The sequence below is a fragment of the Leguminivora glycinivorella genome, chromosome Z, assembly GCF_023078275.1.
Source record: "Leguminivora glycinivorella isolate SPB_JAAS2020 chromosome Z, LegGlyc_1.1, whole genome shotgun sequence".
Taxonomy (NCBI): domain Eukaryota; kingdom Metazoa; phylum Arthropoda; class Insecta; order Lepidoptera; family Tortricidae; genus Leguminivora; species Leguminivora glycinivorella.
Window position 1 is genome coordinate 51330617 of NC_062998.1, and position 22579 is coordinate 51353195.

The 22579-nt window shown below is 38.4% G+C and overlaps 1 protein-coding gene across 1 annotated transcript in view; it reads left to right on the forward strand.

Moving 5' to 3' along the window:
- LOC125240515 (titin homolog) overlaps positions 1-22579 on the forward strand; it is a 163809-nt gene that overhangs the window by 120333 nt on the left and 20897 nt on the right. Inside the window, 4 exon segments of the mRNA XM_048148407.1 lie at positions 14751-14844; positions 16877-17495; positions 19520-19686; positions 22078-22287. Of these exon segments, the coding sequence (XP_048004364.1) occupies positions 14751-14844; positions 16877-17495; positions 19520-19686; positions 22078-22287 (1090 nt within the window).

Genomic DNA, 22579 nt, shown 5'->3' on the forward strand with positions numbered 1-22579 from the left:
AACCATTTATTTAAATTTGATTTAAGTACACACCTATCTACTCGAATGCTCTTTTAAGTTGATGGAAGCCTTTTTAACCCCCGACGCAAAAATGATGGGGTGTTAAAATGAAATGAAATGAAATGAAATGAAATATTTTATTTCGCTAGAGACATGGTTACAATCAGATGTTGCAGTCATCAAGCGCGGATCCAGCTTCGTGCCCAGGGGGGGGTCACGTGGTAAAGGTCCAGGCCCCAGAGGGGGGGTCACGTGGTCTATTTGTATGGCCAACCTAGGCTCCAGGGGGGGGTCATGACCCCTATGACCCCCCCCTGGATCCGCGCATGGCAGTCATTACAAAAAAAGGTACAGCATATCTCGCCAACACCATCGGCATGCAAAAATAAAGCTAAAACTAAGTCTATTTACATTTATATACAATATCATATATTCATCATAAAATTACAAAAATATACATACATACATACATACAATCACGCCTGTATCCCATAAAGGGGTAGGCAGAACACATGAAACTACTAAAGCTTCAGTGCCACTCTTGGCAAATAAGGGGCTTGACAAAAATATAATTTATCATTAAGTCCATTTATCATTCAGTCTATTCAGTCAAAAGTTTTGTGCGTGTCTGTCTGTGGCATCGTAGCTTCCGAACGGATGAACTTATAACCGAGTTAGATTCAGTTTAAAATCTGAATCAGTCGGAAGTGTTAAGATAAATGATGTTTGATGAAATTCGGTCCACTATGTCGGGATTTTTTTCAAAATTAAAATTTTGTTGATTAGGTTATTATAAAAGAAGTTTCGATTAAGTAGGTACAGATCAGTACAGTAGGTAGGATCTGATTATCTTTCTACATTGCATTCTACTAGTAACGCACATTGTAACAATTTGCCAATATGTCATATAAATTAGGTCTGGGAATTATTTCCGAGGCAGTGAGATTGACAATATGCATGTAAATAAAGGACCTAGCCACAGTATAAGGACGACTCAGTAGTGAATCTCCCGCGATCGGTATTTGGCTCTCTCGCACGCGCGCGCGACCTTGGCAGCGCCACGCAGAGCGGCGCGTACTGACGCGACCGGCATCATCCGGTTCCCCACTAGGGTGGGTCATTTTTACTTTTTTTATTTTCTTAGGGGGCACAGTCACAAAAAGGTGCCATTTTGTAATTAATTAGTGCACAGTTTTTTTTGAAATTTTTATGTTTAATTTTTTGCCTCCGGATTTCAGTTGAAGTTTTTTTGTTCATTTATTTTCTTTGAACCTTTAGCATGCTATTACGATGCCAATAATGGTATATATTTATAGCAAAATTTTAAATTAGAAGACAATACATAGATATACTCCGCACACCACACAAAATGTACTAAAAAATATATGAAAACTTCAAAGTGGATCCGGAGGCAGAAGATAAATTCCAACTGCAAAATAATTTAAAATACTGTTTATTTGCATCAGTTGGCAAGTTTTTGTAACTGTGCCCAATGAAAATATAATACTTTTTTTTCTCCGTACAAGAGTGACCCACCCTGAGCGCTACTCAAGGACAAAACCGCGCCGCACAAAATTTGTTAGAAGAATTATTACTGACTGAGTCGTCTTTATACTGTGAGCTGTGACCTAGCTGAAGTGGCAATAGTTGACCACTACAGAAGCTTGTGACGTTGGCCAGTTACCCAGGCCTTAGGTCAATAACGTATTCTAAAACTTTGACGACCAGTCTGGCCTAGTGCGTAGATACCTTGCCTGCTAAGCCACGGTCCTGGGTTCGATTCGAACTCGTATTTGTGTTATGTGATGAGCACAGACATTTGTTTCTGAGTCATGGATGATTTCTATGTATATAAGTATATAAGTAATTGTATATTATATATATCGTTGTCAGAGTACCCACAACACAAGCCTTCTTGAACTTACCGTCGGGTTCAGTCAATCTGGGTAAGAAGTTCCATGAAGAAAGTAAAGTCCAAAACTCACGGTAAAAACTCTGGGTCTGTAGCCAAGAATACAATTGTACACGCGCGTACGTAGTAATCTCTATCGCTTTTCCATATTGACAAAGACATATGTAACTCCGTATAGACAGCTACAGTCTAAGAAAAAAACGTACCTCAGAACCACAGTATAATAAAGAGTACTATCGTACAGTATGACCACTCCCGCTCCCCGCAGAAAGTGCCGCCCACCCCCTCTCGGTTACCTCACCGTTACCGCCAGTCAAAAACGCGAACAGTCAACCTGTCATATTTCACTCATACAAGCATAGTACGCGTTCACCTACACGAGCTTAGACTGTGTGCTAGGAACGCGCCACTTTCATATATTTGATCGCCTGTGTCCGAGGTGTGTCAGAACCATATAGAAAAAGTACGGTGGCCTAGATGGCGTTACACCTTTGGGGAACGCTCGGCTAGATGGCGCTAATATTTATATTTGACATTTTAACACATATGTATCAAGCGTATCAAGCTAAGAATATGGGCCAAATTGTCAAAGCGGAGGTTCAAAAGTTTTAAGCTTGTGTCGAGAGATGGCTGTCTATGCACTGTGATTACACATTTTACTTTGACAGTAATTCTCTGTATAATACTTGATCCTCTTTGATATTCGCGCGAGCCTCTCGGCCTAGCCAAATGACAATCGTTGACGCTAGACGCCGATCGTAACGCAGCCTGGCTCTATCGCACCAATACGGTAGAGTGATAGAGATAGATAGGTACGAAATAGTTATTAGTTATACAAGGGGGCAAAGTTGTATTTTAACGCCGAGTGTGGAATTGAAAAACGAGCAAGTGAAAGGATTCTATAGTTGAACCACGAGCGAAGCGAGTGGTTCGAGAATAGAATCCTGAACTTGCGAGTTTTTCAATACACGAGAAGTAAAATACATTTGCACCCGTGTGTAACACAAAACTTTTCCCCGCACTATAGCGAAGAAACTACATCGCAAAAAATGCGTTTATCGCGGCTTCCAAGTAGTTCCACAGGTGTTAAATCATCTTCATTACTAGATTCACCTACATTCAAGGTCAAATTACTTTATCCACTAGTGGATAAAATGCGTTTTTACCCGCTGGTATTAAAGGATAAAACACGTGTTTCCGAGAATTAGCCACGGTTCATGGGAGCTTGGGTTCCGCTTTGACAACCAATTCCTTGACTTGACATAGGCACTAGTTTTTACAAAAGCGAATGCCATATGACCTTCCAACCCGAAGGGTAACTAAACCTTATTGGGATTAGTCCGGTTTCCTCACGATGTTTTCCTTCATCGAAAAGCAACTGGCAAATATCAAATGACATTTCGCACATAAGTTCCGAAAAACTCATTGGTACGAGCCGGGGTTCGAACCCGCAACCTCAGGATTGAAAGTCGCACGCTATTACCGCTAGGCACCAGCGCTATTAAAAAGCGTTTGGCTGGCTACGTACCCTGTTGTTCTATACGGAGAGTCATTGATGTCTTGGCTACAGGCCCAAATGAAATGAAATAGTACATTACGATACAAGTGCGTAAAAAAGGAAGTTCGAAACGAGTGGCGATAAATTAAAACACGACCGAAGGGAGTGTTTTAAATCGACACGAGTTACGAATTTCCTTTTCGCACGTGTATCGTACGACGTTTTTCAGTACAGATGAGCCTCCGAAGTTTCGACCTGGCATATAATGATAATGAACAACTTCTCCAACTAGTGCGTAAAAAACGACCACCTGTACTGAAAATAATTAAATGAAAATATTCTGTCACTGATTCACTGTCGTCTCAAAACTTACGAGGTTTGTATAAAAAACTTAATGGTTTTTAAACTTCATTTGTAATTGAAGCTACAACCAAAACTGATGATAAATACCTACTCGGTCGATAGTTTACATATGGCTGTACTCAGATGACCCGCGCGACAATATGGTTATACAGGACGTTCAATATAATAGACTACTTTTTAACCCCCGATGCAAAAACGACCGGGTGTTATAAGTTTGATATGTCTGTCTGTCTGTGGCATCGTAGCTCCCGAACGGATGAACTGATTTAGATTTAGCTTTTTTTTTGTTCGAAAGTTGAAGGCATTTTGATGAAAATCAGTCTAGATGGTTTTCAAAATTTAAATTAGGTTATCATTAAAAATCAGCTTCTTTTTAAAAACTGTCAAAACGAATTGGAACCTTTTGCTAATATGGAATTCATATTAATTCGAGTTGAGCGTGACGTCACTCCTTCGCACGTGTATCGTACGATGTTTTTCAGTACAGGTGACCCTCCGAAGTCTCGACCTGACATATAATGAACCACTTCTCGTACTAGTGCGTAAAAATAACACCATCTGTACTGAAAAACATCGTACGATACACGTGCAAAAAGGAAATTCGTACATTCAAACTTCCTTTTTTACGCACTTGTATCGTAATTAGTATTAAGTAACAATAGGTACAAACTGACACACATCGAAGTAGATAAAAATAATCTTTATCGATATTTTATTACGAAAATTAAGAAACATCTTTAGTATTCATGTGCTTCTTACCCCTTTATGGGATACGGGCGTGATTATGTATGCTTACATTTTCTTATTACATTTTCTTATTGGGTAAAAACAGAAGTAAAAGTTTTTATTAGTAATACAACATTTTTAATTTTTCTATTCATCAAAACGTAGTGTCAATCAAAGATGCAAACAAAATCTAGTATATTTTATTTAAAGCCATAGTCCCCGAACTAAATATGAACTCTCGCGCCACCCTGTAGAGCGATGCAGCGTTAACAGGTGTTTAATTCGGCATCTCTGTTATGGACAACTCGAACTGACGGCCCGCGCTCACTGAGAACAGTCAGTCCGCCGCCAGCTACCATCTGACACCCACTCACCAAATATTCCAACAAAAAATAAGATGAAGCCCAAAATAGTCGTCACTCTCTTGATGATCTATACCGTTTGCGAAGCCCGACGCTACCCATTGGTAAGAAGGCGCTTAGGCAGAAAAAACAGCCGCATCGTACCCCCGTACACCCAACATCTCAAACCGGCAGCCCCGGAAACCCTGCTCAACGCCTTCCCACTACGGCAGCTCGACCCCACCGCTGACAAACTATTGCCTTTCTTCGGCAATTCCATCACGCAAAAAACACACGCGATCTATCCCAGAAACGTTAAAGAGAACGAAGATGTTGAGCGACAAAATGATTCGCAGCAGAATTCTTCCAATAACGACACTTCAAACGATCAAGATCAGCCGTTCCAACCGCGAACTTTTAGAGACGTGTCTTCTCATTTCAACATGAGCAGCTATCCCATTATCCAGCAGCTATTACAGCCCATGTTCGACGAGGAGCGCCGCCATGACCCCGCGTCCGTGTACCCCAACTACGACCCTGGGAACTACGGGACCGTTGAGGAGCAACCGCATCGCACGACTTCAACTACGACCAAATCCGTCACAGGTCATTCCACAAAGAAGTCTTCCTTCTTCGTACCTCATGTTGCTCCTACGCATAATCCTGCGAGTATACCTGTGTTTAAAGAGGAGGAGAACAACGCAGGAGTCGGTTCGCTGCTATCGAGTTTAGCGTTGTGGAATACGCGAGCGGGTCGGACGTATTACGACGAAGGGAAACTGACGAATCCGATCCACGAGGATTTAGTTAACTGTACTCTGTCTATAAACAATTCTAATAGGACAGTGACGGGGAGGATGCCTTGCTCTGTAGCCGTGTCAGTCATGCGAGCCATGACTATGAATGTGGAAGCAAAGAACGCGAGAGAAGAGGTTGAGTGTACGATACTCGGCATTTCCACGACGCACAACGAGTACATGACGACGGTCCCTTGCTCGATGCTGGTTCAGGTCACCAAGGATCACGAAAAACACGTTTTCAAGACTTATTAGAGACTAAAGTTATGTGAGGTCATCAGGTAGGAATTATTTTAAGATTTATTGATTTAATTCTTAAAACATTGCAAGTTACTACTTATTAGGAAGTATTATGTGCAATAAGTACCACAAGCCTGGTGCCGTAGCCGAATGGCGTTTCTGCGACGCGAAACGAAAACGAAACGCCGCGAAAGGTAGTCCGGCTCTGTCGCGCCAATACGCAAGAGCGATAAAGATAGATATCTACGAGCGTTTCGTTTCGTAAGCGTTTGTGTCATTCGGCTACGTGGCCTGACCAGAAAATTGCTAAGCGCAATTTCATTAGATTTTTTTTCTTAATTACTAATACTGAACTGTCAAGTGTCACCTCTTACATAAGAAAAACAGCGCCCTCTTGACAATTCTCTTTCGTAGCTACCTATCTCTATCGCTCTTGCGTATTAACGCGACAGAGCCAGACTACAGACTTTCTGCGGCGTTCCGGCGTTTCGCGTTCGGCGCTCGCGTTTCGGGGCATGGTCAGGCTTCACATTTGTTAGAATTTAAGACTTAAGAGAGAAATACGCTATACTTAATTAAGTTATTTAAGAAGTGGGCAGTGAGAGTAAGTAATATCACAATGCAATAACGCAAACATACAATGCGTATGACAATTAGTTATTTTTTAGAAAATAAAATGTTAGCCACAGAGGCATTTACGATAGCCGTTTTAATGTTTTACTATTTGAGCAATCTCCTCCCCCCCCCCCTCTCGCGAACCCGTTCCCCCATTCCCTATTACGACCGCAATGTAAATGCGATTGAAAAGTACAGCTAGCACAAAATAGTTATTTACGTTAATATCATTACAAAGAACACTTAAAACTAAAAATTAACAATCGATCCAAGACAGCCTGTGCCTGTGGGCATCCTGGTTTATATTATTTATATTAAGACGATACAGGAGGGGTCAATTCTCCATACAAACTCTCCATATAATGAACCACTTCTCGCACTAGTGCGTAAAAAAACACCATCTGTACTGAAATAGTACATTACGATACAATTAAAGTGCGAAAAAAAGGAAGTTCGAAACGAGTGGCGATAAATTAAAACACGACCGAAGGGAGTGTTTTAAATCGACACGAGTTACGAATTTCATTTTCGCACGTGTATCGTACGACGTTTTTCAGTACAGATGAGCCTCCGAAGTTTTGACCTAGCATATAATGAACCACTTCTCGCACTAGTGCGTAAAAAAAACATCTGTCTGTACTGAAAAAATATTTTTAGCTGTTAAGTCACAACAAAATATGGTAATATTTTATTTCGGGTAATTGCACAGTACTCGATCATATAAGACAGACATTAAAAAAACTAAAATTTTGAAAAAAACCCCGACCGCGACATAGTAGACACCGATTTTCATGAAACATGGCTAAGTACACTCCCGACTAACTCCGCTTTCAGACAAAAACAAGCTAAATTTGAATCGGTTCATCCGTTCGGGAGCTACGATGCCACAGACAGACACACACACACAGACAGACAGACACGTCAAACTTATAACACCCCGTCGTTTTTGCGTCGGGGGTTAAAAAGGGTCAAGTAGTCTATGTTAGAGGTATAAACATACACAGATAAACGGACAAAGATACATTATAAATTTAAATAGATATCATACACGAAAGAAAACAACGACAGGGCCCACTGGTGGCCGAGCCGGGAAAATATTCAATAAAATAATTTGATTTGTTCCCTAGTTGTATACTTTGGACAAAGATACCATTTGTGGTAAGCGGTAAGCGTGCCATTCCATCCGGTTGGAAGCATCCCTTTTACCAACATCAGACTCAGTTACAGTTCAACACACCAATCAAATGCCGGTGCGCAATGAGACTTGCATGTGAGCTTTAGATCAGTGTAAATGAGCTAATATTATAAATGGGAAAGTGTGTCTGTTTGTTTGTCCGTCTTTCACGGCAAAACGGAGCGACGAAATGACGTGATTTTTTAAGTGGAGATAGTTGAAGGGATGGAAAGTGACATTGGCTACCTTTTGTGTCTTTCTAACGCGAGCGAAGCCGCGGGCAAAAGCTAGTAAGGAATATAACGATACCTCCTAAGTATACACCGTGTTTTTATTGAATTCCGTTAACTTCTGTATACAACGTGTTACACCAACCACTGAAAACCTCAGACACCCCAACAGATTTTTATTATTTAGAGTTAGTCTAGAGAATTTATTCTTAAATCGGCCTATTATTTCCAAAGATATTGATGGTTCTTTTATTTTCGTAAGTCTAGTTGATTAGTAACTCTACGTTCGTTGATTACGTATGCGTGCCGTGTTAGTGTATCATCGTGGTCCAAACAGATTACTGGCAATTCGTAATCCTTATTGCAAAGGCATAAGGCTTTAGGTATCTTATCAATTGTCAGTCATACAAACTGGGTTTAGAACAAAAGTCGACAAGGCGATAGTTTGTTACAAATTGTAAGAAAAACAGCCCTTATTGCCTGAAATACGGTAGTGACATTGGGGTCATTCCAGCGAAACCGACACCACAGGCATAAAAATTAAATAACTTAATTTACATTTAAATCTACATCTAGAGAATAGAACATTATGCCTAATTTTATGAATCAATGAGTTTTTCCTTTTTATGACATTTTTTTGCATTTTATATGTGTCCAAACGTACCCCTAGCACCAGTTGTCTAAGGTGGCATATATATACCCTAAGTTGGCAGCGCTATTTCGCGCTTTTAATAAACATTATGGAGAAAGTGATATGTGTAAAAGAAAATATATTTAAAGCTGTTTAAACCAGTGGCAAGTAAATTTAAATTAAGTTTCATGGTTAGGATTTATTGGGCGTCTACACAATGCGTAACTCACGTCCCGCCCGTCACAATAAAACAAAGTTTTTTCTTGTTTACCCTAAAAGTATCTAAACTCTTGATGTTTTACTTTGTGAAAGTAACAATTAGGTTGAGGTTGGTTATTTTAGCTAAAAAACGCGTTGCTCTTGTGAATAAAAGTATACTTTTAACGCTTTTCAAAGTAGGTCCCACCCGTCACAGTGACGGGTGAGCAAAATGGGTTATCTGATAAAACTTGAGTTAATGAGTATAAAATCCTTCTTTTAAGTTTAGTTAAACCTAACTGGGTTATATTAAAGCAAATTATATGTCTAATATTGCTTAATTCGGTTGTGGTATTACTTTTTAGAACACAATGAATGCAATGAGGCCTATGAGTCAGGAAGAAGTCTTTTTCATTAAAACTGGTAAAATTTTTGGCATTATTTCTGACCCACTGATAAAAGTATGTGGTAATAGACTGTTTGACAAGGTTTGACAATTTTCTGAAACTTTAAAAATTCAAGTTGAAAAAATATTTTTTTTGGTTTAATGCTCTAAGAAAACTACTGAAATTATTACTTGTAACATTAAATAATTAATAAAAGAGCTGATTTAAAGTAAATACAAACGAACTGTCTTTATATTTTTCATATATTTGTATACTCAAATGTTACTCGTCCCACCCGTCACAAAGCGCTGTCCCACCCGTCACAAGCATTGAGAAGCAAAATTATTTTTGTTTTACGAGTTATTTGCGTAAATTATTCTAATACCTAATCTATATAATATCAGGAATTAAATAAAAAATGGTTGTTTAACAAAAGTTTCGTAGTTTCTTACCAATTGCGAATTGTGTAAGTCAAGTCGGAGAGGAGAGGCACTTTGAAGTCCCACCCGTCACACTTCTTATACCATCAATTTCTCATAATAATAATGACATTTTCATATTTTTTTTTGATGGTACAGTACGCATTGATTATTCAAGTAATTGATAATGTCATATTTAATACGCTAATTGTTGCCGTTTGGCAGAAATAAAGCAAAATGTAGGCAAAAAAGAGTATAAATGTCCCACCCGTCACAATGGAATGACCCATTGGCAACTGACATTCGCTTTGTAGTAACAGGGACTGACCTGTCGTATTTTCGCCATGATAAATTGAACCTTATCACTGAGCCAGAAGAGCGAAATTTTAAAAATTCAATCTTTAATAAAAAGAACAGCCAGTATTAAAACATTACCAAGTATGCAATCCTCTATCAGAGATACAGTAGTAACTTTTGCTTTTGTAACTTTTAGACCTGGCACGCAAAAAATGAAAACTAAATACAAAAAATAACCTGCATTAAAATATAGCGTAATCGATTCTACTCTTGATTCTGAACAAACTGTTTTCTGGTTTTCAGTGCATGGTGTAACACGTTGTATAGTTAGGTCCATTATAATAAACAGAGTTAGTTTTCTTAAATTTGTATTTTTTCTAAAAAAAACCATACACCTGCGATAGATGTTACTTTAATTACTGATTGAGAAACGGGCTTTACAATTAACTCACACTAAGTAAGTGTCAAAACTATGACATGTCCATCGCATATCGAACACACAAAGCCCGTTTCTTAACAGCAATTGATGTTACATCTATCGCAGGTGTATGGTGTTTTTCTAAAAAAGTTACGAATTAAAAAAAACTATTAATGCTTATTTTAACTAAGTTGAAATGGGACTGGGCTGGTCATGTCTGCCGAATGCCGGACGACTTGTGGGCTAAGATAACCACGAAGTGGGAGCCCCACGAGTCAAACCGGGGATCCGGCAGACCACATCGGCGATGGCGGGATAATCTCGACTCATTTTTGAGTGGTTGGTCACTTTGGTCAGACATAGCGCTTAACAGAGACGAATGGAAAAAGAGGGGGAGGCCTTTGCCCAGCAGTGGGACACGGCAGGCTCCAATAATAAAATAATAATAATAATAATGCTTATTCTGTTTCTTATTATAGACCTAACTGTATGCCGAAGTTAACGTAAGTCAATAAAAACACGGTGTACTGAGCCAAGTGATAATTTATTTTTACGATTTTACTTTTTTAACCCCCGACGCAAAAACGAACGGGTGTTATAAGTTTGACGTGTCTGTCTGTCTGTCTGTCTGCTTGTCTGTCTGTCTGTGGTGTGTGTGTCTGTCTGTGGCATCGTAGCTTCCGAACGGATGAACCGATTTAGATTTTGTTTTTTTTTTGTCTGAAAGCTGAGTTAGTCGGGAGTGTTTTTAGCCATGTTTCATGAAAATCGGTCTACTATATCGCGGTCGGGGGTTTTTTCAAAATTTTAATTTTAGGGCAAATTTTTTTTTTGTTGTATGGTACCAAATTTGGCATGTCCTACCTCTTCTGACAAAGATTGCACAAATTCTATATCACTTTTTTACAGGCGTTTGATATTTATGCATAAATAAATAAATTGTCTTTCAGAAATTATTAGTTTTGAATGAATATTAATCATATTTTTTTAATAAAAACTTCTGTTTGAAGTCAACAAAAGTGTTGTTTTTCCCATGTCCTACCATGAAGTACTTATGTTTCATAGGCGTTAAAATATTATTTTTGTATCATAACAATATGTTTTTATTTACTTAAATATTTCTTTGTACATTAATTTCTAATTTAAACAACGCTTTATCTATCAAAAATAGTTTTAGAATATGTACTAAAAAATCATTTCAAACATAAACCACAAAAAGTAGCTCTGTGGAAAATCCTACTGAGTTACGGAGAAATTTCGTCAATATTTACTTATTTTACTACTAAAGTGGTAGGTTATTTTTTATTCTGGCAACATAATAATGTCTTGCCGTGTACGCCATATTGGTTATTTGTTGTCAGTCGCACGCCACAACTCGTGAAGGAAGTATTTGTTCGAGCGTGTTTTAAAAGGCCCGTTTCTGAGTTCCACATAGTGACTACGTTTTCGAAGGTATATTGTATATTTTATTAAGAAACTACCTGTTCATATTACTAGTTAGTTTATCTATTTTAATAATATATAACGTTTATGGGAAGAGTTTGTATAATTTAATTTATAACCAGAATTTTGTTTCTCAAAGGCGTAATCGTTACGTTCCATTGAGAAATATTGTTTCTCAGTGGATGAAAAAGTAACTCAGTGGAACGATAAAGCCGCGTTATAAGTACACATTTATATTTTCATATCATATTACATTAAAAAAAAATATCGTCACTTTTTTATATGGAAATTTAATTATTTTCATGAATGTGATGCAATATACAAAGAAAACAAATTACTAAATTAAGGGCCTCAATTTTCATACGTGAGGCGTAAAATGAGTCCAAAAAGTTAATATTTTGAAGACACTGAATATGTACACTTTTTCTGAAAAGGTCTCAGTTAATTTTTTACTTTTGTATTTGAGATATTAACATCCACGTAAAAAACAGTTTGCTTAATTGTTTGACGTAGTTAAATTAGCTCCATGTTAATCGCACCCTTAGTTTTATGTTACGTTCCACTGAGAAATTGTCCTAGCATTTTCTTAGATGTAAATTTAAATTTTTATAAGATTTTGTTAGCCTTACCTACCTGTGAGTATGATATTATATAAATTTAACAACTTCTTTACATTTAATAGGAGTTTATAGTTAATTTTTCTACAGATTTTTATGTTTTTACGAAAAAGTTTTGAAGTTTTTTGACCACAATGTCACTCAGTGGATATGTAAAAGTGATTTTTAGAGGGTTCTTTTGTGTTTATTCTACTGTTTTTTTAAAATTTAAGTTCATTTTGTTTTGATTTCTAATATTAATAAAAGATTTCACATATATACGTCTTTTTGTGTTATTTTTATACATTAGTAAGTTTGTAACTCAGTGGATCACCCAGCTCCAGAAACACCGATTAAAGTTCATTTTTTTCTGAGTTTTTACAAAAATGCTATTCATTTCATTGAATTTTATGTAGATGAATGACTAATGAACACGAAAAAACAATTATTATCATGCAAACTAACAACATTTATAAAAACACAAGTTTTTCAAAACGCTACAACAAAATAAAAATCCGCCCTTTAATCAAATTTTATCGTAAAAAAGTTGACGAATACTGGACAAAGTGTGCTAAAATACTCGTATACTGGATCAAGTACTCTTGTATCATAAACTTTTATAAATTTGAAAATTTCATGAATAACTACAGAAGTTATAACCTAACCAAAAAAATTAAATTTTCGATTTAGTTTTTTTTTGTTAAAAAGCTGAATTAGTCGGGAGTGTTCTTAGCCATGTTAGATGGAAATCGGTCCACTATATCACACAAGTCACCTAGTAGAGTATCTATGCATTGCAAATGTCTTATTCTGACCTACCTATGCGACATTCTTGAGATTTTAAACTTAGAAAACGTACGTATTGGCAAAGACATATATAACTCCGTATAGACAGATAAAGTCTAAGAAAAAAACGTACCTCAGTACCATACAGAAAAAGGTACGGTGGCCTAGATGGCATTACACCTTTGGGGTACGCTCAGCTAGATGGCGCTAATATTAATATTTGACATTTTAAAATATATCAAGCTAAGAAATGGACCAAATTGTCAAAACTGAGGTTCAAAAGTTTTAAGCCTGTGTCAAGAGATGGCAGTCTATGCACTGTGATTACACATTTTACTTTGACAGTAACTCTCTATAATACTCGATCCTCTTTGGTATTGGCAAGTCGAATGAAGCGGGTGGGTAGAGTAGGTAGAGACCGAAAGAATTTAACTACACATTTCTGAGGGCAAAATAAAGATTGTTTTGTGATTTTTTTTTTGTTTTTTGGATGTATTTTCACATAAAAAGTAAATGTTATTCGTAAAATTGGCACTTACCATAAAAATTAACATTTTTTTTTCAAAAAGAAAAATTTTTGCAACGAGTCACTGGGTGCTTTTTTAACCGACTTCAAAAAAAGGAGGAGGTTCTCAATTCGACTGAATGTTTTTTTTTGTATGTATGTTACCTGATATCTCCCAGAATCGTGAACCGATTTTCAATTTTTTTTTTAATCGAACGGGTATAATCCCGATATGGTTTGTTTATAATTTGGATGTTTAGATTATTGCAATCCGATAAGAAATCTGAATTCAAAGGGTTATTATTTTTTGCTTTTTCGTTTCTCCGTATTTTGTAATGCGCTTATTTTTTTATATTTATTAACGAGGATAGTTAGATTATGCTCGATAACGGCATCATCGCATCAAAACAGCATTTTGTTCTGAGAAATATGAAGTAATTGTTATTTTTTAAAATGCTTATAACTCTGAAAGTAGGCGAAATCCAGAATCTCTTGATAATAAATAAATATACGGTGTAAAATGAGAAAACCAAATAATTTTAGCAGCGTATTCCTCATCATATTAGAAGAATAAAATGTCATAAGGTACAGCGGGGCAAATGTAACTCGTCCATTTTTTCCATGTTTTACAATGTTTGCATTATTAAATAGAGTGTCCACCGGTTATATATGGTAGGCGTGTTCAGTGGATACATGTAGAACTCAACATCATAGTGTAATAATGGAAAAAATGGATTAGTTACAATTGCCCCCCAGTTGAGATTTGCCCCGCTGTACCTTATAAACTTTTCTGGATTTCGCTTACCTTCAGAGTTATCAAGGGATAACTTTTAGTGATACATTATGTATATAACTGTATTTACTGTCGTTTTTAGACGATTAGATTTTTACATTCATTAGACGACCGGTCTGGCGCAGTCGGTAGTGACCCTGCCTGCTGCGCCGCGGTCCAGGGTTCGAATCCCGGTAAGGGCATTTATTTGTGTGATGAGCACAGATATTTGTTCCTGAGTCATGGATGTTTTCTATGTATATAAGTATTTATATATTATATATATCGTTGTCTGAGTACCCACAACACAAGCCTTCTTGAGCTTACCGTGGGCCTTAGTCAATCTGTGTAAGAATGTCCTATAATATTTATTTATTTATTTTTGTTGTTTTATTTGTTGCAGGTGCGACAGAGGGCATCATCGGAAAACCTGATTTCAGATTGGACTTATCCGCTTGATGACTCTGCCATTATCTATGCCAGTCGGAATTATGACAGTAAGTTCTCTTCTTACGCCGTGGCTTGCGTGGGCGACGGTCGCGCGATGGTCGCGCGACGGCGATGCGACGCATACGAAATCAAACCTTATCGATATGGAAGTATGAGACGCGATGGCGACGGTCGCGCGACCGTCGCCCACGCAAGACACGGCGTTAAGCAGGTTTCAGTGTCATGTATCCCGGTCGCGACTTTGTATGAAGACGATACAGGAGGGGTCAATTCTCTATACAAACGCTCTCGACTATTTCCTCCCTGGTTTTTGAAGATAGAGCAATGATTTTTTCAATAGAGATTGTTATTATTTTTTATCTGTATTGGACCGTTTTGATTTATTTGATATTCTTATTTTTAAAGACGCTAGAGCCAATTAAAAAAATCCGAAAACGGCCTTTTTCATTATGGCGCAAAAAAGGTGTGATACTCAAGATTGGTAACAAGTTAACAACAAAGAGGATCGAGAATCATAGAGAGTTACTGTCGAAGTAAAATGTGTAATCACAGTGCATAGACTGCCATCTCTTGACATTGGCTTGAAACTTTTGAACCTCAGTTGTGACAATTTGGCCCATATTCTTAGCTTGATATGTGTTGAAATGTCAAATATTAATATTAGCGCCATCTAGCTGAGCGTACCCCAAAGGTGTAATGCCATCTAGGCCACCGTACCTTTTTCTGTATGGTACTGAGGTACGTTTTTTTCTTAGACTTTATCTGTCTATACGGAGTTATTTATATATGTCTTTCGTAACAATTAGCCAAAAAACTAAACGGTCCGACACAGATTATTTCATTGTTATTCAGATTCTCAAATTTCGTTCCGATTGATTAAGTTTTGAAGGAAGAAACAGTCGAGTCGAGAGCGGAACCTCGATTTTAAAGGTTTTTTCGCAATATCTATTAACTGAGTTGTTCTTAAAATGGTCAATTTTTTTTTGATAAATCTAGTTAATAACACTAGTATATTTAACCAAAATTCCCAAATTGAAAGGGGGGTTCCTTTCCATTTTAGCATTTTCGCTCCTGTGGCGTCTTAAGCAGGGGTCAGTGTCATGTACCCCGGTCGCGACTTTGTATGAAGTTGATATTTGTTGTCCTCACGGACCGGGTGCCCGCGCTACTCTAAAATGCTCTCTGAAGTTAATACAGTATGAGTATGAGTATGAGTATCAGTTCGGTGCCGAATTGCCGAACCCTCCGCGTGACACTAAATTCAGCCTAAAAGTTTTTTTTTATCTCCCTGCTTGCTTCAATGCCTGATTTTTCCATTTATTAAAGTTACCTGATTGAACTCTGTTGGCTTAGAAACCCTGCAAACAAATTCGTGGTTTTATAGTAATGTAAGAATTACCTGATAATGATAATTTACTTTATGCAACAAAAAATAAGTACATATAAAAAGGATCTTCAAATTAGTCTCATTAATCTTCATTCAAACGCAAATATTTTGTCGAAACTATAATCTATATAACCAAGAATGATATAATACGGGACTGACAAAGACCTTTTAGGCTTAAAACTAGACGGCGCTGTTTCGCAGCCTGGAACCGGCCAAAATCATTTTGTCTCAAAATATTTTTGCGTGTCTTTATTTTTTATAAGAACAAATGACATGCTTCTTTTTTTAAATATCATTATATTACGTCAATACCTAGAAACATTTAGAAAAAAAATTGTAGGCATCATCAATGTAGTTATGATAGTATTTAATAGGTGGCGCTAAAAAATTGAGGTACGATTCTTAGTATGAAGATCGTAAATCCTATATAAATAATCCTTGGTATAATTAAATAAATACGCAATAGATTTCATCATTTTTGGGAAAGTATTTTCGGACAACACTGCACTTCATTTTCTCATTCAACAATATCAATATGACTAATTATATTGTTGTTGATACCTGTCTAACATTTAACAACCAAACGCACCGCCAAATTGGCATCTCCCAATTCGCATCGGAAACCAATATCACTGGCACAAAAATAGCTGGCAGTCGATCAAGTTTATCATAAGGTCACCTATTTGTTCTAGCGGTGCCTCGTATACCCAGCGAACCGAGCGTCGTGGATGGAGGAAACAACTGGGTCTCGCTAGCCTGGCCCAAACCCGACACAACGACCCCTGTACTAGCTTATAAAGTTGAGAGCTGGTTGCTTGGGAAGGAAGGCGGCGCGCGGTGGACTGAACTGGGAATAACCCCAAGGAACTGCTTCGATGTGTTTAACTTGAAGCAAGGGGAGCAGTACCATTTTAGAGTGACGCTGAGGAATCGCTACGGTTGGGGTGAATCTGTGCAAACTTCGACGCCTATAGGAATCGGTTTAACGGGTGACCGTCCCGAATTTGTTGATATACTCCCTGGACAATTAAAAGTGCTTATTGGAACGACAGCAAATCTGACTTGTAGTGTGAAGGGGAAGCCGGTGCCTGAAGTGGTGTGGATGAGGAATGGTCAAGAGATCGAAGACGAGAGAATGCAGGTGTCGTACAACGGGTACAACTGCAGGCTGGTGATCAGTGACATCAGGGCCGAGGATGAGGCGCGGTACAGCTGTGAAGCGAGCAATGAACACGGGCGGTCGTCGACGTACGCTCGAGTCTCTGTGGTCACGGATAAACTTCTGTGGGAAGCTGACGCTAAGCTGAAAAGGTATGACATTTAAGAGTTTTGAATGATTCACGGTTAATGATGTGCAAGTTGCGGAAATTTTCCAAAAAAAATTTAAATTTCTTGAAAAATTCACGAAACTTTCACGAAAAATAAAGGGAATTTAAATTTATGCAATAGAAAGTTTCCATTCATACAAAGTATGGAAAGTTTCCGAAGTTTTCTTATGTGACAATTTCAGAATTTTGGAAACTTTCCGTCGGCACATCATTATTCACGGTAATCACAGTTATTTTCATTAGACTTATATTGACCGGGATATATACTGTGATAAAAAAGGTAATCACGGTCTAAGATATCCCATCTTTTTCTCTTCTTTACATCCTGTTACCCTCTGCTGGGGTGTAGGGCTCGAATCATATTTCTCCATTTACTCCAGTCTTGGGCAGTTTGGGCAACCTCCTCCCACCCCATCCCTAACACTCTGTGCGTTTTCACATTATCCGATCCGATATCGGATGTCGGACCGATATCCCATACATTACAGGCGCCATCTTGGATTTTTTCCATTGAAATCCTTCCGACCTCTGATATCGGATCGGATAATGTGAAAACGGCGTAACGGTCTATATCCCGGTCAATACACTAAAGGTATGACATTTGTTTTTAATCTCCTGATTTCCTTTGCGTTAATATCCAAGAAGCGGGTATTTAGAGCCCTAACTCAAGAGTCGGCGACGCTTAAGTAGCTCCTATGATGTTGATTATGTTCATGGACAACGATGACCGCATCCTTTAGGGCGGCTCGTCTGCTCGTTTGCCGATTATCACATCAATCACATTAAAAATATTTTGACTATGTTGATAAGAATATTTGTATTATTTTATTGTAGCATTTCAATGGTATTATAATGGTATTAAATTAAATTAGTACAGCCATGGACCCTTTCTTGTGCGTTTTCACATTTACCCGACACCGAGGACATATTATATGGCATATCGGTCCTACATCCGATATCGGATCGGATAAAACGCACTAATAGGGCCTGGACGTGGCAACACTAAAAAACTTACTTTTGACTTTTATATTTGAACAAATATTTTAGTAACATAAAATGTAATAGTCTACGAGTTTTAATCGAATTAATCACTTCAATAAATTTGATATTTGCCGATTATTCTTTGAACAGATATGAAAAATGTAATTTTGTTATTTAAATTCGAGTTACGAAAACGTAATTTTTACTTATTTATTTGATCTTTGAAATTGTAAACTGTGGTCTCCGTGGCTAACTTAATCAGAGCGGGTGTGCCGCTATTCCAGCAGTTCTCAGGTTCGAGTTCTACCTCATAGAGGGATCTTTTTTTTCCTTTTTTAAAAAAATGTAGTACCTATCGCTGGCCAGATATTGCAGCCTGATAAAAAATAAGTGTTTTTATCTTTATTGCACAAAAAAAAACTAATCGTACAAAAGACAGTCTTATAGTCAGAAAGCAGTTTATACATGTTGTATATTTATCATGTTATTATATTCTCAATTCCAATTAATTTCTCAATTATTAATATGGTTATAGTTCAAACCTATAAGAAAGTTGCACCGATAGTAGAAAAAGTAAGAGCGAATCGTCTGGCATGGTATGGGCATGTGATGCGAATTCATGTGACGAGAAAGGCATTTGAGTGTGGAAGGAAGTAACTGGATGGACTGTGTGAGAGATGATATGAAGCGAAAGCAAGTGAATGATGATGATGATAGGGAGGTATGGAAGCGGAAGACATGCTGCGCCGACCCCAAATGAATTATAAGGGCAGGCGAATGATGATTTCAAACCTATGAGTTTTTCTTCACTTCTGTGATATAATGAAATTATTTGATATTTGCTACTTAGTCGCTTTTCGGTGAAGGAAATGATTGTGAGGAAACCGGACTAATCTCAATAGTTCCTAGTTACTCTTCGGATGGCAGTCGCTTGGGTAAAATTAGAGCTTACGCCAAATCTTGGGATAAGTTTTCAAAGCGGACCCCAACACAAGGAGGATATTTCAAGCCTATGTTTATTTATAGAGAGCGGTCGTCCGACGCGTCCGGGGACTACCCTCCTCAGTTCACGATGCGGCTCCGTGACCGTCGCGTGCAGGCGACGTATCCCGTCCGACTTACGTGCCAAGTCGTGGGTAGTCCCACGCCAACCGTCACGTGGTATAAGGACGGCGAGGAGGTGTATAAAGACAGTAAGTATCTCACGATGTCTCTCCGTGACCGTCGCGTGCAGGCGACGTATCCCGTCCGACTCACGTGCCAAGTCGTGGGTAGTCCAACGCCAACAGTTACTTCGTATAAGGACGGCGAGGAGGTGTATAAAGACAGTAAGTATCTCACGATGTGTCTCCGTGACCGTCGCGTGCAGGCGACGTATCCCGTCCGACTCACGTGCCAAGTCGTGGGTAGTCCAACGCCAACAGTTACTTGGTATAAGGACGGCGAGGAGGTGTATAAAGACAGTAAGTATCTCACGATGTCTCTCCGTGACCGTCGCGTGCAGGCGACGTATCCCGTCCGACTCACGTGCCAAGTCGTGGGTAGTCCAACGCCAACAGTTACTTGGTATAAGGACGGCGAGGAGGTGTATAAAGACAGTAAGTATCTCACGATGTCTCTCCGTGACCGTCGCGTGCAGGCGACGTATCCCGTCCGACTCACGTGCCAAGTCGTGGGTAGTCCAACGCCAACAGTTACTTGGTATAAGGACGGCGAGGAGGTGTATAAAGACAGTAAGTATCTTACGATGTCTCTCCGTGACCGTCGCGTGCAGGCGACGTATCCCGTCCGACTCACGTGCCAAGTCGTGGGTAGTCCCACGCCAACAGTTACTTGGTATAAGGACGGCGAGGAGGTGTATAAAGACAGTAAGTATCTCACGATGTCTCTCCGTAACCGTCGCATGCAGGCGACGTATCCCGTCTGACTCACGTAACAGGGGCCGATTTTTGAATATCGGCCATTTAATTTCGGTGAAATTCGTTCAACAATATCTCCACTACTAGCTAGCTATTTAAATTCTACTAACAGAATCGAAAACGAGTGGTCTTTAGCACTAGTTTTAAAATTACTAGTCGTCCTTCTTCAAAAACAGCATTACGTTGTTTTCCACAGACTTTCGAACGGTGAATTCGTGCGTTCGAAATTCAAAAAATCGATCCCCAAGTCGTTGGCAGAATAAACGCATTATTGGCTACTTCATGGCCAGTGCCATTTTAGTTTAACGTTGACATTTTTATGTAAGTACCAAAAAATATTTCTTTTCGTGCTTTACTTTAGTCAAACATACGATCCCACAACCCATAAGTCAAATGATACTATCATTGTCCCGAACTCATAGAAAGAATTGTCAAACTTAGTGTTCCATTTGTGCCCAAAAATCTATTAAGACCGCGAAAGCACAACCTTTTAGCAGCCCCAATTACACGAACTGTAGCGCATAGAAATTCACCGGCTGTGCGGGCTCTAAATCAGTTGAACTCGTTTCTGTCATGGGCTCCAGAATGTGATGTGTTTGCAAGTAGATGGATGATTGTGTATCAAATGTGTCTGCGGTATTGTGAGGTGATGGACGAAAGGTGATCGTATTTTATATATGTTTGTTTCTTTTGTTAATCACCTAACAATATCTAAACTGAATTGTACAGTGCTTTGGTTTCGACTGTAATGCTGTAAATTATGTTTACAATAAATAAATTAGTTTTGGCAAGGTTTTAGTAAGTTATGTTTATAAAAATTAACTTTTTTGTAACAGTTTCATTTTTATATGTGTAACACCTTCCGTATCCTTTTTTGAGTTGTTGATGAGACTTTCAGTAATGTACTATGCATAATATGCAGAGCCCGGAAAATCCATAGCAAAACAAAAGACTGTCGCAATCAAACTAGGGTGAGAAACATTTTTTTATCGATATCGAGTAAGTTTTGTCTAAAAAAATCATACCGATATGTTATTACGTACGTAAGTTATTTTATAATTATTAGAACAGTTACAATGTTCAACTTTGTCTATTACGGAATCATTCCTCATTCTGGACACTGTTCGTTGTTACGTAAACTGGAGTAAACTTTTACCGGTGATACGCAAATTTGAAGCCGTAGGTACTGGACCGAAATCCTGATTATGACCATTTACGAGAAATATCCGAAAATCTTACCCGACCCGACCATCATACCAATTACAATGAGTTTTATAAATTTGCTCCCTTGACGTCGAGTGAAGTCGAACGTTCATTTAGTATACATAAATGGGTTTACAGTGATAAACGAAACAGTCTTCTCCCAGAGATTGTTGAAAAATTAATGATTATATACTCCTATTACTATAACAAACCTAATAAGATGTCAAGTGCTGCTGTGTGTACTGACGTGGATTTCGAGGAAGAAATTTCATCTGTACCTGTATAATTATTTATAAAAAAAATTTTTTTTTCATTTGGTGGGCCATTTTCTTCTCATATTTAGAACTATCGATATCGATAAAAAAATGTTTCTCACCCTAGTTTGATTGCGACAGTCTTGTTTTGCTATGGATTTTCCGGGCTCTGTAATATGTATACTAACCAAAACCATTACCTAAACAGATCGCCACACGCACTTCAAAGACGAGCTATTCCACACGCTAGAAATCGCACCGTGCACGCTCGAAGACGGCGGGGTGTACTCCTGCACGGCACGGAACACAAGCGGTGCGGTGTCGTGTCGGTGCAGTCTCGTCGTGGATAAGGGGATCCGGGCGTACGTGGCGCCCGAGTTGTGCTGCGGGCTGGAGCCACTTTATAGGCTACGGGAAGGTGAGAAAAAAAATAGCGCTTGGAATTTATAACCACAGAATTTATGATGGATTAGAAGAATGATGAATGGTGAAAGTGGCAGGGCATGTAAACGTATAGATACTCGTGTAGGTAGGTACTCAAGTGGTGCTGTATCGTGTCGGTGCAATCTACCTAACTAAACTAAAAATATAATAAAGCGCCACGAACGACAAGGTCATGTTATAGTGGGGAAAAATTAGGAATTTAGGACATATTTTTCAGTTGAAAAATAAAAAGAATGTCACGATCTGTGTTTTTCTTTTTCAGAAAA